Genomic DNA, 12,995 nt, shown 5'->3' with positions numbered 1-12,995 from the left:
CCAGCCCCGGGCTCCTGGGAGCAGCCCTGCTTGCCCACGGCAGTGCTGGCAGGCGGCCAGACCGATAAGGCAGGCGCTGAGTGCTCCCATCTCATTTCCTTCAGAAACCACTTCCTCCAGGGCTGGCCTCTCCTCTCCCCCACACCCACGGAGCCCGAGGCTGCTCCACCGGGGGCACGGCAGAGCCAGCACCAGGCCGTGCCCACACTGCTGCTCCTGGCTCCTGCTCCCCGCCAGGGCCAGGGGTGAGCTCTGCCCACTGAGGAGCCCCTCAGACCCTCCTCAGCACAGGAAAGGAGCAGCAAGTTGTGACCAAAAGGGACAAGGTTCCTGCTGTGGTGCCACCCCTTCCCACCTGGGTCCATCCCAGCCCCACAGAGCATCAAGGGTACTGCCCAAGACAAGGCACAGCTGCTTTTTTTTGGTTTGTTTTTATTATTAAATACACCCTGGGAGGCACAGAGGGAAGTAAGGCCAGAGCCCATCCACCCTGGCATGCCCAGAGCCTTAAACAAATAAAAACCCCACAACAAAAAGTTAAAAAACAAAAATAAAAAAAGCACCCAAACAAAACCCCTAACAATGCCAGACCTCCCCCCCCATCTCCAACTCCCACAGTCTAGATTTAGAAAGAAACCCACAAAGAACAAAACAAGGAGAAAGTCCCCAGGAAATCCACCCCGAGCAGCGGCCTGCACCATGCCTGGCCATGGTCCCAGGGCCACCTCCACCCCTCTCCGCTCTCCTCCAGCTGGGATGCCACAGCCACCGGCTGCACGTTCTTTGGGAAGTCAGCAGCAGGGCAGGTAGAGTCCACCTGTCCATCCCCGTGGACAGCTGCCTGTCCCGCAGTTGGCACCTCTGGGGCTCAGTAAATGATCTCGTAAACTGTCGCTTTCTTGTCCCCTGAGCCGGTCACGATGAACTGGTCGTCCGTGGAGATGTCACAGCTGAGGACTGAGGAGGTTTCCTTCGACTGCAGAGAACAGGGGTAAGCACAAGCAGCAGCCTCAGAGCAGGGTCCCAGCCCCTGCTCCGGGGGAGGCTGCAGGGATGAGTTTATGGGGCTGGTTTGTTAGAGCTGGGCAGCTCCTGGCAGCCTCAGCCCAGGCAGCCCCAGCCCTGCTGGCTGCTCACCTGGAAGATGCTGGCTCCGTAGGGCGTCCTCCAGGCGTTGAGCAGGTTGTCCTTCCCCGTGCTCACGAACCACTTCCCTGTGGAGGGACAAAGCAGCCCCATGTCACCACAGCAGAGCCAGCAGCAGATCCTGGCCAGGCTGTGAAACACACAGAGAGAGGCAGCCAGGGCTCTGCCAGCCATGAGCCAAGGAAGCACAAGGAGGAGTTTGGCTCCAGCAGCCAGCACTGCTCCAAGAGGGATGGATCCCCCTTCTCTGAGCGTCACCACCAGGGACAGGGCTGGCTACCAGAACAAATCCTTGCCCCCAGTGCAACGAGCCCTGGGACACAGGGACAGAACTAGAGGTGGCATCCATGAGGCTCCAGAGCAAGGGGGGCCAGGAGAGGAGTGCCTACCGCAGGAGGCGAATTTGAGAGAGAGGACGCAGCTCTCGTGGAGGTGCAGCTGGTACTTGTCGGGTTTGGTGACGTGCAGGATCTCCACGTTGCTGCTCTCCATGCCCACGGCCAGCCACTCTCCCATGGGGCAGTAGCCCAGGGAGAAGATCTGAGAGGACACACAGGCTCACACAGTGGCCCAGCAGGTCCCAGCTGGCCCCGGGGTGCTGCCAGAGGGCTGCAGCCCTACCTGGGAGCTGAAGTCGTGCTGCTGCAGCTGCCGCCCCTCCCGCAGGTCCCAGCAGCGCACGGTGTTGTCCAGCCCCCCTGTCCACAGCTTGGTGCCATCGTTGGAGATGTCAATGCAGCTGGCACCGTCCGTGTGGCCTTGAAACTGCCTGGGAAAGAGGGGGAGGGAGAGGGCGAGGGCACAGCTGGCAGGGCAGCCAGCACCTGCAGCATGGAGTGTGGGCAGGGCAGCACCCAGCAGTGAGGAGCTGCAAGGACAGGCACTGTCCCGTGGCCAGGGTTGGGCACAGGGAGGGGCAGGGACATGCTGCAGGGGACTGAGGGGTTCCTGGCCTGAGGAGTCCCCAGCAGTCCTGCCCAAGCTTCCCCCTGCCCCAAACTCACCTGACCAGCGTCTGGTTCTGCAGGTCCCACACCACGATGTTGCCGTCGCTGCAGCAGGAGAAGCAGACTTTGGCGTCAGGGCTGATGGCCAGGGCGTAGCAGGCGGGGGCAGAGGAGGTGAGCTCGGCCTTGATGCGGGGCGTGGGGGCTGCCAGGTCCCAGATGGACAGGGTGCTGGCCTCCCCCCCCACGATCAGGCTGCGGCCGTCGGGGAGCAGCTTGCAGGAACGGATGTAGTTGTCACGGTTCTGCACGGGGGTGACGGGCAACAGGGCAAGGCAAGGAGGACACGATGAGCACACAGGGCCTTGCAGGAGACACTTCTCCTTCTCCCACTGCAGCTGAGAGGCCCCTCTGCCCCCTCCACTGGAGCAGGGGCACATTCTCCTGCCCAGCCCCAGCCCAAAGGCATTTCTGCTCCTCCTCCTCCTCCTCCTCCTCACCAGGCAGTCCAGCTGAGCCACGGCCGTCTTGGTGCCCGGCTGCCCCACGTCCCAGACCTTGACGCAGCCCTTGCCCCCGGTGTAGACGTGTCGCGTGGAGTTGCTGATGGTGACAGCACAGACCACCTCGCCGTGGCTCAGGGTGTGCAGCTGCCGCGCGTGCCGGGGGATGCCCGAGCCCATGAGGGCGTCGGGGGGGAAAGGCACCGGCTGCATCTGCCCGTCGGCGCTGACGTGGAAGGAGTAGGCACTGCAAGGGAGCAGAGCAGTGAGAAGAGAGCAGAATCCTGCGTGCACAGGGGCTGCTGCCACGCAGCTCCAACACAGGCAGCACGGTTTGGAGTCAGGGCCATGAGCAGAACACACCCAGCGATGCCAGTTGGCATACAACAACCAGAGCCCAGCATTCCCTCAGGCTGTGCTCCCCATCCCTGCTGGCCCCAGCTTTTCCACACAGCCCAAATTCACCCCCAGAAGCCACCACATCCCCTCCCCCAGCGCGGCCCCGGCCCCACTCACGGCTTGCCCGAGGTCCCCACTTGCATGCCGGTCACCAGCCCTGGGACGCGCATGTGGGGGTGCGGGTCGTAGCCCACCTGCAGGGGACAGTGGGTCAGAGTGGCTCCCTCTCCCTGGCCCCACAGCCCCACGGGGACGAGATCACTCACCAGGGGCGAGCGCCCGTAGCCGCCAGCTCCCACGGCGGCCCCGTTGAGCTGCGGGGACATGAGGTGGAGGCTGGCGTAGGCGCCACTCCCGGCCACGTCCCCGTTGACCGCAGGGTGGGCCAAGCCGAAGGCAGCTGAGTAGGGGCTCTGCACTCCCAGCGGATTCCTCAGGCCCAGGGCTGGTGGGGGAGAGGCACAGTGAAGGGATGGGGCCCTGGAGACAGAGCTTGGAGACCCACCCGGGCTCCAGCGGGGCCGAGCTCACCCAGGGGGTCCACGGAGACCTTGGCGGCGGCGGGGCGAAACTGCTGGGCACCGCTGGAGCCTGGCAGGGTGTCACCCTGGGAGGTGGGGGTGCTGGACTTCAGGCTGGGCGTCCCTGCCTTCTCCACCTGCCAGGAACAGAATGGGGAGGTGGCAACTGCACCACGGCCCTGCCAGGGGGTCCCTGTTGGCTCCCCCTCAATGACAGCCCAGCCCAGCCAGTGCTGAAGGGTCTGCGGGACCTCCCTGCCCCTCCAGCACTTTGCCCATGGGTTTGGAGGCAGGGAACCCATGGCCACCCTGTGAGCTGAGCCCAGGCAGCAAGGACACAAGCACAGGCCCCAAGAGAGTCACACGTACCGTGGGTGCATCCTTGCTCCGGGACGGGGACGTGCTGCTGGAGGAGGCCATGGAGGTCGGGCTGAGGGGCATGGCCTCCTTCCTGCCCAGCGCGACCTTCTCCACCCCGTTCTCCCGGGACGAGTAGGAGTGGACGCTGTGCGGGGAAGAGGGGTCCTGGGGAGGGAGGGAAATCAGCAGGGAGCAGAGCAGGCTGGAGAGCAGGGATGTCCCAGGTTATGGGGAGCTGGTGGTTCAAGAAAGGGCCAGACTGCCAGCCTGGATCTTGAGCTCACTGCTGCTGCTGGCGAGGGTCAGGGAGCACAGCTCCCACTGAGATGCCCTCCTCTGCCTGGAGCAGCCTGTTAGTCCCACCCTCAGGGATGGACAGCACACACTGACCCCACAGCCCTCCCAGTGTCCCAGGACATGCTGACCCCAGACCCCTCCCAGTGTCCCAGCACACTGACCTCATCCACCACCAAGTTGTCCTCACTTTTGTCTGCATCGCTGCCCTGAAACGTGGAGCACGGTTGGAGCCAGAGGGGCTGCGGCCGCCCTCACTCCTGCCTGGAGCTGTGCCAGAGGCACAGGCAGCTCCATTCCTCGCCCCACAGGAGAGGACGGGGTCACCCCAAGCCCCCCAGCCCTGGGCTCACATAGTCTGTAACAAAGTCCTTCTCCTCCACCTTCCTCTTCTTGCTGCTGCTCAGGTACTCGGCGATGGCTCGCGCGCGCTCCCCGTTCGACAGCGCCAGGGAGCTCTGGGGTGAGGGACAGTGACAGTGGCTGGGGACGCTCTGCCCAGCTCCTGGGACAGGCAGCACCAAGGCAGGGCTGCCTCCAGGAGCGCGGAGTGCCCCAGCCCATCCCTGCGTCCTGAGCACAGCCGGTGCCAGCACAGAACGGTGCAAGAGAAGAGGAAGGCACTTACAGGGCCGGGCTCTCGGTCTGTCGCTGTGGCAGCGCAGAGGAGCAGCAGCAGGAGGAGGAGGAGGGAAAGGGGGACACGCTGTGTCACCACCAAGAGCCTCCCAGGAAAGCTACCCACAGCTGCTGGGGCGTTCACAGCAGGGCCAGAGCAGCACGACAGCAGCACGGTGGTCCTAGACCCTCCCCCACCAGCCCAGCTCGCCCCCCTCCCACAAGGGTGCCGCTCACTGGAGGATGTTCCCACCCAAACCCCCTGCAGCTGCAAGCCCCCTGCCCCTCCAGCCCGGCTGGCAGCCCTGAGGCACGGACAAGTAGCCCCCACCCCAGGGAAGCACCCAGGTAAGAAGGGCATGGGGAGCAGAGGGAGCCCCGGGCCCAGCACCCCCTGTTCCCAGAGGGAGCCCCGGGCCCGGCACCCCCTGTTCCCAGAGGGAGCCCCGGGCCCGGCACCCCCTGTTCCCAGAGGGAGCCCCAAGCCCAGCACCCCCTGATCCCAGAGGGAGCCCCAGGCCCAGCACCCCCTGTTCCCAGGGTCACTCAGATCCCCTGTGGCTCTGGCTCCCCCACGCTCACCCCTGGGCTCCGTGTCATGGACTCCTCGGTCATCCTTGGTGAGGAGCTGGGCCTGGGCCCCCAGTGCCCCCGAGAGTGCCAGCAGCCCCGAGGCGCCGCCGAGGCCAGCCAGGCCAGCGGGCTGCATGCCAGAGGGGTGGGGGGTCAGCGGGATGGGGGGAGCGTGGTGCGAGAGGTGCTGGGTCTGCAGCTGGTGCTGAAAGAGAGGAGAGAGCTGAGTCCAAGGGCCGTGCCAGGACAGCCGCGGGGCAAGTGAGGGCCAAGAGGCAGCCCTGGGTCAGTCAGCAGTGGGGCCTGGGTGTGCAGGGGCAGGGCATGCACCCAGGGTGTCCCCAGTAATGTTCTGGGGGCCACCCCATCCCTCCCACCGGCCCCTCCCACCCTGGGCTGGCTGGGGGGACCTGCTGCAGTCTTCAGGGAATAGCTGAGTGGGGATGGTGGTGACTCCCCTCCACCCAGGCCACAGGGCATCAGGACACAGTGACACACACCAGCCACCACCCCCACCCCCAGCTGCATCTCCTGTACCCCGAGTCCTGCTGGCAGCCCCCAGCCAGCCTGGTTTGCCTCTCTCCTCCCCTCCATTCAGCTGCACGAGGGGCAGGGCTGCAGCCAGGGGCAGGAGGGGGCTCAGCCCAGGGGTGGCAGGAGCCTGGGAGGTGCCAGCATGCCAGAGTGGCCCTGGAGTGGCGGGCAGAGGGTTGACGTACCCCGATGGCCGCGTTCAGGTCGGTCATAGTCACCTGCTTCGCTCGCTCCACAGCCTGGACCACCTGCTGCTGGTGCTGTGGGGAGAGAGGAGAGGGGCTGGGGCAGGCTGGGGCAGGCTGGTTTCTTTCCCTGGGCCCCAGAGGAGCTCTGCACACCTGGCTGGGCCCGAGGGCTCACCCACCTCCTGAGACAGGAACGGGATGAGCTGGGCGCAGATCACGTTGAGCCGCTTGGCGATCTCCGTCTGGCAGGGGAAGAGAGGCAGAGCCCGTCAGGGCAAGGGGCAGAGCAGACCCCACGCTGAGGGACCCCGATGCTGCCAGGAGAGCCCCCTCACCGTGGGTGCTTGGCCCGGGCGGTCTCGGGGTACTGACACCCAGCCCAAGGGCTGCTGCTCAGCACTGCGGAGCAAAACCACCCTGGGGCGACAATTCCTGCTCGTAACAACACCTCTTTCAAAACCCAGCACACTCCATCCCCACCCTGAGAGCCCCGGGACGGCTTCCAGCTCCTCCCTGCCAGGGACATGAAGCCCCCCTGGCCCATGCCACCGAGGCCACCCCCAAGCAAGCCCCCAGCCCGGCAGCCGTGGCCCCTGCGGGCTCCCCCCTGCCCTCCAGGCAGCCTCCTGCCGGCACCACGCCCAGCACTTGCCGCCCCCCCAGCCCAGAGGAAGCCCTGGAGAGGTGCTCTCCTTCCAGCTGCTGTTTTTCTGCAACACTCGAGTGCCACCGGCAATCAAGAGCGCAGAGAGCGGGGAGGGAGAGTGCCGTGCCATGCTCCCGTGGCACCCCCTGCCAGCTTCCAGAGCCCCATGGCACCCCCCTGCCAGCTTCCAGAGCCCCATGGCCTCCCCCTGCCAGCTTCCAGGGCCCCATGTTCCCATGGCACCCCCCTGCCAGCTTCCAGAGCCCCATGTTCCCATGGCACCCCCCTGCCAGCTTCCAGAGCCCCCATGTTCCTGTGGCACCCCCTGCCAGCTTCCAGGGCCCTGTGGCCTCCCCCTGCCAGCTTCCAGGGCCCCCATGTTCCCATGGCACCCCCTGCCAGCTTCCAGGGCCCCACCAGCCCCACCCTGCACAGCTCGGGGACAGGAGGGCACAGACTTCACAGACACAACCCAAAGATGCCCCAAAGGCTGTGGGGACAGGCTCCTGTCCCTGCTGATGGCCGAGAGAGCAGACACTGCTCCAGGCAACAGCAGAGATGCCCACGAGGAGAGGGGACAGAGACCAGCAGAGGGGACAGAGATCAGCAGCTGTCCCTAAACCCATCCAGGGCAGGGATCCCTCTGCTCTTGGATGGGCAGGGGATGGCCTGGGCACAGCAGTGCAGGTCAGATGCTGTCCCAAGCCCTGAGGAGCTCCCTGTCCACCCTGGTGGGGAGGATGAAAACACTGTGGAGCTGAGAGGAGGGGGTTGAACCCAGACCCCCTTACCAGCCCCCAGAGGAGACCAAAGGCTGAAGGGCCCCAGGGACAGAACTGACCCCTGGATTTCCCTGCCAGGACCTTGGGCACATCTCCCACGCCCCAGGGACAGAATTGACCCCTGGATTTCCCTGCCAGGACCTTGGGCACATCTCCCACGCCCCAGGGACAGAACTGACCCCTGGATTTCCCTGCCAGGACCTCGGGCACATCTCCCACACCCAGCTGGTGCAGGTGCCGCAGTGCCAGGGTGAGGGGACACGGCTGGTGAGGGGACACAGACCCAGGGACACTCCGTGCTGCCCTCCAGAGCAGCTGCCGACCCGCTCCTGCCAGCCCCAGAGCACAGAAACAATCTGGCACCTGCCCTCACTTCCCCTTCTGAGGGAGGAAAAAAGAGAAAGAAAAGAAAGGAAGAGGGGGGAGCAAGGAGATTTGGCAGCCGGCAGTTCTGGGAAGGATTTAGCTGTCTCCCGGGGCCGGCAGTGATGGATTCTCTTCCCTAATGCACTGATGGGCAGCAGCTCCTTGGGGAGAGCTGCCTCCAATTCACTCGCACTCGTTAATGTGCAATTTACTGGCACTTTAACGCTCTCAGCATGAAAAATGATCACGCTGTTTGCAGCCCCCCCAGCCACCAGCACCGTCGCCTCCCCTCTGGCTCGCGGTGAGCAAGTCCAAGGCCAGGCAGATTCGGGGAGGTGCTTTTATAGAAAGCTACAGGCCCTTTCCACGCCAAAAACAAAGCAACAATAAAAAAAAAAAAAATTAACGTCTCCTGCTCGTTCCTGTTTTGATCCTCTCCTGCCAAGCCTGTGGCTGCCTGCAGAGCTGCACCAGCACAGCCAGCCCCCAGCCCCATTTCCCCCCCAGACAAACCCAGAGCAAAACCCCACGCCTTGGCCCTGGGTGACGGGCACCTGGGCAGCTCCTGGGGACCTGGGCAGCCCCATTTCCCCCAGACAAACCCAGAGCAAAACCCCTCGCCTTGGCCCTGGGTGACGGGCACCTGGGGAGCCCCTGGGGACACGGGGCACAGCAAGGACAGAGAGCACAGGATGGCACTGCCAGCCCCCAGCCCCATTTCCCCCCAGACAGACCCAGAGCAAAACCCCACACCCTGGCCCTCGGTGATGGGCACCTGGGCAGCCCCTGGGGACACGGGGCACAGCAAGGACAGAGAGCACAGCATGGCACTGCCCAGCCTCAGCCCATCGGGGGCTCTGGGCAGCCAGGAGCGCTCAGGAGCCGCCTGTGCCCGTGAGCAGCGCAGGATTTGGGGAAGGGGAGGAGGGACAGCCAGCCGGTCCCCGCGGGCAGCGCTGCCCCGCGGCTCTGCCCGGTTCCCGTTCCCACACAATGGCCGCTGGCTGTCAGAGCAGGCTCACGGGCCCTCGTTAAAAGTGCCGACAGCTCACTGGCCGGCGGCCAGCGGCACCTGGGGCTGGCGGAAAACACGAGCCGGAGAGGATGGGAGAGAACCGGCAGCCAGAGGAGAGGAGCTCGCAGCCCTCCAGGGAGAGGCTCCGGGCCGGGCGGGCCCCGGGCAGGCTGTCCCCAGCCCCGAGGAGCCCTGTCCCATGGAGCCAGGGCTGAGAGGAGGGGGTTGATCCCAGACCCCCTTGTCGGCCTCCAGAGGAGACCAAAGGCCCCAGGGGCAGAACTGAGCCCAGAACTGCCCCTCGCAAGGGCAGCTTCACGCCTCGGCAGGGATGCCGGGGCAAGGAGGGCATCCCAGAGCGGCAGAACGCCCTCCCAGCGGGCACAGAGCTGGCAGGGGTGGCTGACAGCCTGCCCTGTGCTGGGGACAGGGCCAGCGCTGCCCACCCGAGCAGGCTCCCGAGCAACAGTTGGCGTCGGCGGGCGCGGGGCGGGCAGGAAGGCGGCAGCGCCTCGCCAGGCTCCTCCGCAGCCTCTTTAAAAATAGATGAGAAGAAACCTTCTGTCTCAGAGCAGCTGGTGACCCGGAGCCCGGCACAGGGGAGGAAGGGAGGGAGTTGAGGAAGGGAGGGAGGGGAAGCAGCGAGGGAGGATGCGCAGCCCTGAGCCCCCGGAGAGCCCACCCTGCACCCAGCCCCCAAACCCTTCTTCTCCTCAGAACGCTCCTCAGCCCCGGCCCCTGGGCCAGTGTGAAGGTGTGGAGCTGGAGCCCACCAGCCTGCTGTGACCCTGCAGCCCACCTTGCCCTGAGGAGGAAGCCAGTCTCCTTCACAGCAGTCACCCCGTGACCACTCACAAGTCCTCCACCACCGCTCTCTGCCCGACACAGCAAGAGCATCGCAGTCCAGGCAGGGCAGCTGAGCCCAAAACCAGAGCACAGACGTGTGTGGGGACCTAAGGAGGCAGCCAAGGCCATGGCACAGAGCAACACAAGCACAGGGAAGGGGAAGCATCCCCCACAAACACCGAGCTTCCTGGGCTCCAGCAGGGAGCAGCTTCCCATGTTGTCTGCGGGGACAGCCCTGAAGGGCCCCGGTGGCAAAGTGGGGCCAGGGAGGTGGGACCAAGGAGGTGGAGAGAGCTCCCAGACTCACCTGTTTGTGCATCTCGATGTTCAGGCCATAGGACATCTCGTAGTACTGTGAGGGAGAGAAGGCAACATCAGCACGGCTCTGGAGACCAGGGCAACTCCCAGGCAGAAAATCCTCTGTGGCGCTGGCACACCAGGTCAGCCTGGCCACAAACAGTCGCGGTGTGGCCAGGCCATGGGGACAACACGGTCCCCAGCTCCTCTCCCAGGAGCAGAGGTGTCTCTGGCACACAGCTGCAGCCCACAGGATGGACACAGCCCTCCAGGACTCCTGCAGGAACGGGGACAACCCACCCAGGAGCACCACAAGCTGAGGCAGAACGTCCTGCCCCAACACCACGGCTCATTTTGGGGGAAAACCAGACAGTAACAGCCACAAAACCAGATCTCAGGGCCTGGCCACACAACCCAAAAGCAAGGGGAAGGCAAAGCATCCCTGCATGTCCTTTGATGGTTCAGAGGAGATCCCACACCACCCTTCTCCCTTCAGGTGGAGCTCACTAACCATGACATAATGACGCTGGATTTCTGTTTTTTCTGTTGCCAGCTTTTCACATTCTAACTTCAAGCTGTGAAAATAAAGATGAGAGAGAGGGAGAAGGAGCAACCCCCCTTGGTCCTCCCAAGGTCCAGGATGTCCCTGGCTGGACAGAGCACGAGCCCTCCCAGTGTACCACAGGCTTCAGCCTCCTCTCAGCCTCAATCCCATCTCCCAGCACAAGCCAAGAAAACCACCTGAAAGAGGGCAGGAAGGGGCTGATAAAGAGGAGGTGGACACCAAAGGGATCTGGGCATCAGGGAGCAATTTACACGGACTCTTAACCCCCTCCCCAGCATCTGCTTCCCAAATGGAGCAAGCTGCAGAGCTCAGCTGCATTTCAAACCTCGCTCTGCCCCGCGCAGTGCGGGGACGGGGAGGTGATCCTGGACAGCAGCCTCACAGATCAGAGGGACTCCAGGTCTAAGCGAGGGCTCTGCCTCAGCCCAGGAGCTGGGTGCTGGAAGCCAGCACCTCCTCCTGGGGCTTTTGGCTGGCAAAGGCTGAGTTTCCCCTTCTCATTTCAAGCTACCGAGGTGATGCTTGGCACAGCCATCCTCTGGAGGGGCCAGTCCACCAGCCACACCGGACGGTGCTGCCCAGTGCCAGCAGGAGCCTGTTGCTGGCCAGCACCAGGGAAGCGCCCAGGCCACACGCTGGCATGTGAACCCTGGCAGCTTCTCACCTGTGGTATTGGTTCTGCAGGAACTGGAATTCCTCCTTGATGCGATCCAAGGTCTCCGGGTAAGTCAGCTTGAGGGACTGGGGGGTGCTGGGGATGGCACTGGCAGCAACAGCAGCTCCCGAGGCAGCAGAGGGTGCCTGGAGATGGGCCTGGGCAGAGATGGGACCTGCAGGGTCACTGCTGCTGCCCGACAAGGCTGGCACATCCCCCAGGGCTTTCCTGCACCCAGAGAAGAGGCCACGGGCGCATCTGGGAGAGCAGCACATGCAGGAGGTTGCACAAGGAGTTGGTGGAGAGGAAACCGGTCACAACCAGGCACCAAGGGCCTCGTCAGCATTGCTTTGGCCACCGAGCCAGAAGGGATTAATGGCCACGGGCGGCACTGGGAATGGCACAGACCGGGTGGCCTGTCCTCACCCAGCCACCTCACAGCTGGGCTCCCTGCCTGCCCCATCACCGTCCCACCATCCCACCCCGGTGAATCCGCTCCAGGCACCAGAGAAAGCCCAGCCCCGCAGCTCTGGGGCTCAGCACCGCTTGGGGAAGAGCCACAGCATCGCTGCCGAGCATCACCCGCAGCGCCAGCGCCCGGCTGCGAGGCGGCACCGAGCGGAGCCGGGTTTGGGGGCGCGGGGCCGGGGCGGCACCGCTGCGAGGGGACGGGGCTCACCGGGGGCCTGTTCTGCGGGAACATCCTCGGCACCGGACAGGCCCGGGACCCTCCGGCCGCGCGGGCCCCGCCGCAGGCGCGGGACAGGCCCTGGAAACTGCTCCCAGCTCCGGATCAGGCCCTGGAACAGAACCCGGGGGTCACCGCCCGGCGCTGCCCGGGGGCGCGGGGCCCTTCGGGAGCCCCGGCCCCGCCCGCGCCCCCCGCGCCGCGCGGCCCCGTTCCCGCGGGGACCGAGGGCCCCGGGGCTCCCTCCGGGCTCCGCGGACCCGCCCAGCCCCGGCCCCCCGCGCCGCGCAGACAATGGCCCCGCCGCCGCCCGCCGCAGGTACGGCCGCGGGGCGGCACCGGCCTCGCCGCCGAGCCGGCCCCGAGCGGGGCCGGACCCCGGCCGGCGGACACCGAGCCGAACCGAACCGCAGCGGACCGCCGGGACGGGACGGGACGGAGCGGGACGGGACTCACCGCGCTGAGGGTCCCAGACCCGGCCCCGGCCCCAGGCGCGCGCCCCTGCGGCGGGGCGGGCCGGGCCGGGCCGAGCCGAGCCCGGGAGAGCCGAGCCGAGCCGGGCCGAGCCGAGCCGAGCCGGGCCGGGCCGAGTCGAGTCCAGCCGAGTGCAGCCGAGCCGGGCCGAGCCCCCCGCCCCGCCCCGCCCCGCCCCGCCCCGCCCGCGCGGCCGCCGCTCTGCGGAGCGCGATCAATGAACGAGCGCGAGCGCCAGCTCCACGTGGGGCCTGGCCCGTGCGGGCAATCGCCCCCGCCGCCAGCCAATGGGAGCGCGCCCAGGGCGGCCGCCCCCACGTGGGGCGCGCGGAGCTGCCTTCCCATTGGCCAGCCCGGGCCCGGCCGGCGCGCGGGTGTCAATCAAGGGAGGCCGAGCGGCGAACGAGGGGGCGGCGCCGCGGTTTAACCCTTGCGGGGCCGGGCACCGGAGGGGACCGAGAGGGGACCGGGCACGGGCCGCTCCCGCCGCCCCACGCGGGATCCCGGGCACTGCACGGACCCTCCAGCCCCGCGGAGAGAACCCCCGCCTCCGGCACGGCGGCTTTGCCCGCAAAACG

At 66.1% G+C, this 12,995-nt stretch overlaps 1 protein-coding gene across 3 annotated transcripts; it reads right to left on the bottom strand.

Annotated features, from left to right (window-relative positions):
- Window positions 1-506: 506 nt before the first annotated feature.
- LOC119712443 (transducin-like enhancer protein 1) lies at window positions 507-12,494 on the bottom strand. Of its 3 annotated transcripts, none has more exons than XM_038163664.1 (21): window positions 12,400-12,494; window positions 11,935-12,055; window positions 11,265-11,413; window positions 10,547-10,610; window positions 10,046-10,090; window positions 6,263-6,325; window positions 6,081-6,155; window positions 5,371-5,566; window positions 4,799-4,821; window positions 4,524-4,628; window positions 4,335-4,379; window positions 3,886-4,041; window positions 3,527-3,653; window positions 3,262-3,440; window positions 3,113-3,189; window positions 2,594-2,843; window positions 2,151-2,398; window positions 1,768-1,915; window positions 1,536-1,686; window positions 1,138-1,214; window positions 869-976 (listed from the first exon to the last, which is right to left on the bottom strand). In XM_038163664.1, the coding sequence occupies exons 2-21, from the start codon at window positions 11,956-11,958 to the stop codon at window positions 869-871; spliced, it is 2,310 nt and encodes a 769-aa protein (XP_038019592.1). In that variant the 5' UTR covers window positions 11,959-12,055; window positions 12,400-12,494. The 3 variants fall into 3 exon arrangements, with proteins under 3 accessions (XP_038019593.1, XP_038019592.1, XP_038019594.1); XM_038163666.1 differs by having other exon boundaries at window positions 6,114-6,155; XM_038163665.1 differs by lacking the exon at window positions 12,400-12,494 and having other exon boundaries at window positions 507-976; window positions 11,935-11,958.
- Between the last annotated feature and the right edge of the window lie 501 nt (window positions 12,495-12,995).

This window comes from Motacilla alba, chromosome 28 (genome assembly GCF_015832195.1).
Source record: "Motacilla alba alba isolate MOTALB_02 chromosome 28, Motacilla_alba_V1.0_pri, whole genome shotgun sequence".
Taxonomy (NCBI): domain Eukaryota; kingdom Metazoa; phylum Chordata; class Aves; order Passeriformes; family Motacillidae; genus Motacilla; species Motacilla alba.
The sequence above is the reverse complement of the archived record's forward strand: the minus strand, read 5'-3'. Positions and strand labels throughout refer to the sequence as shown.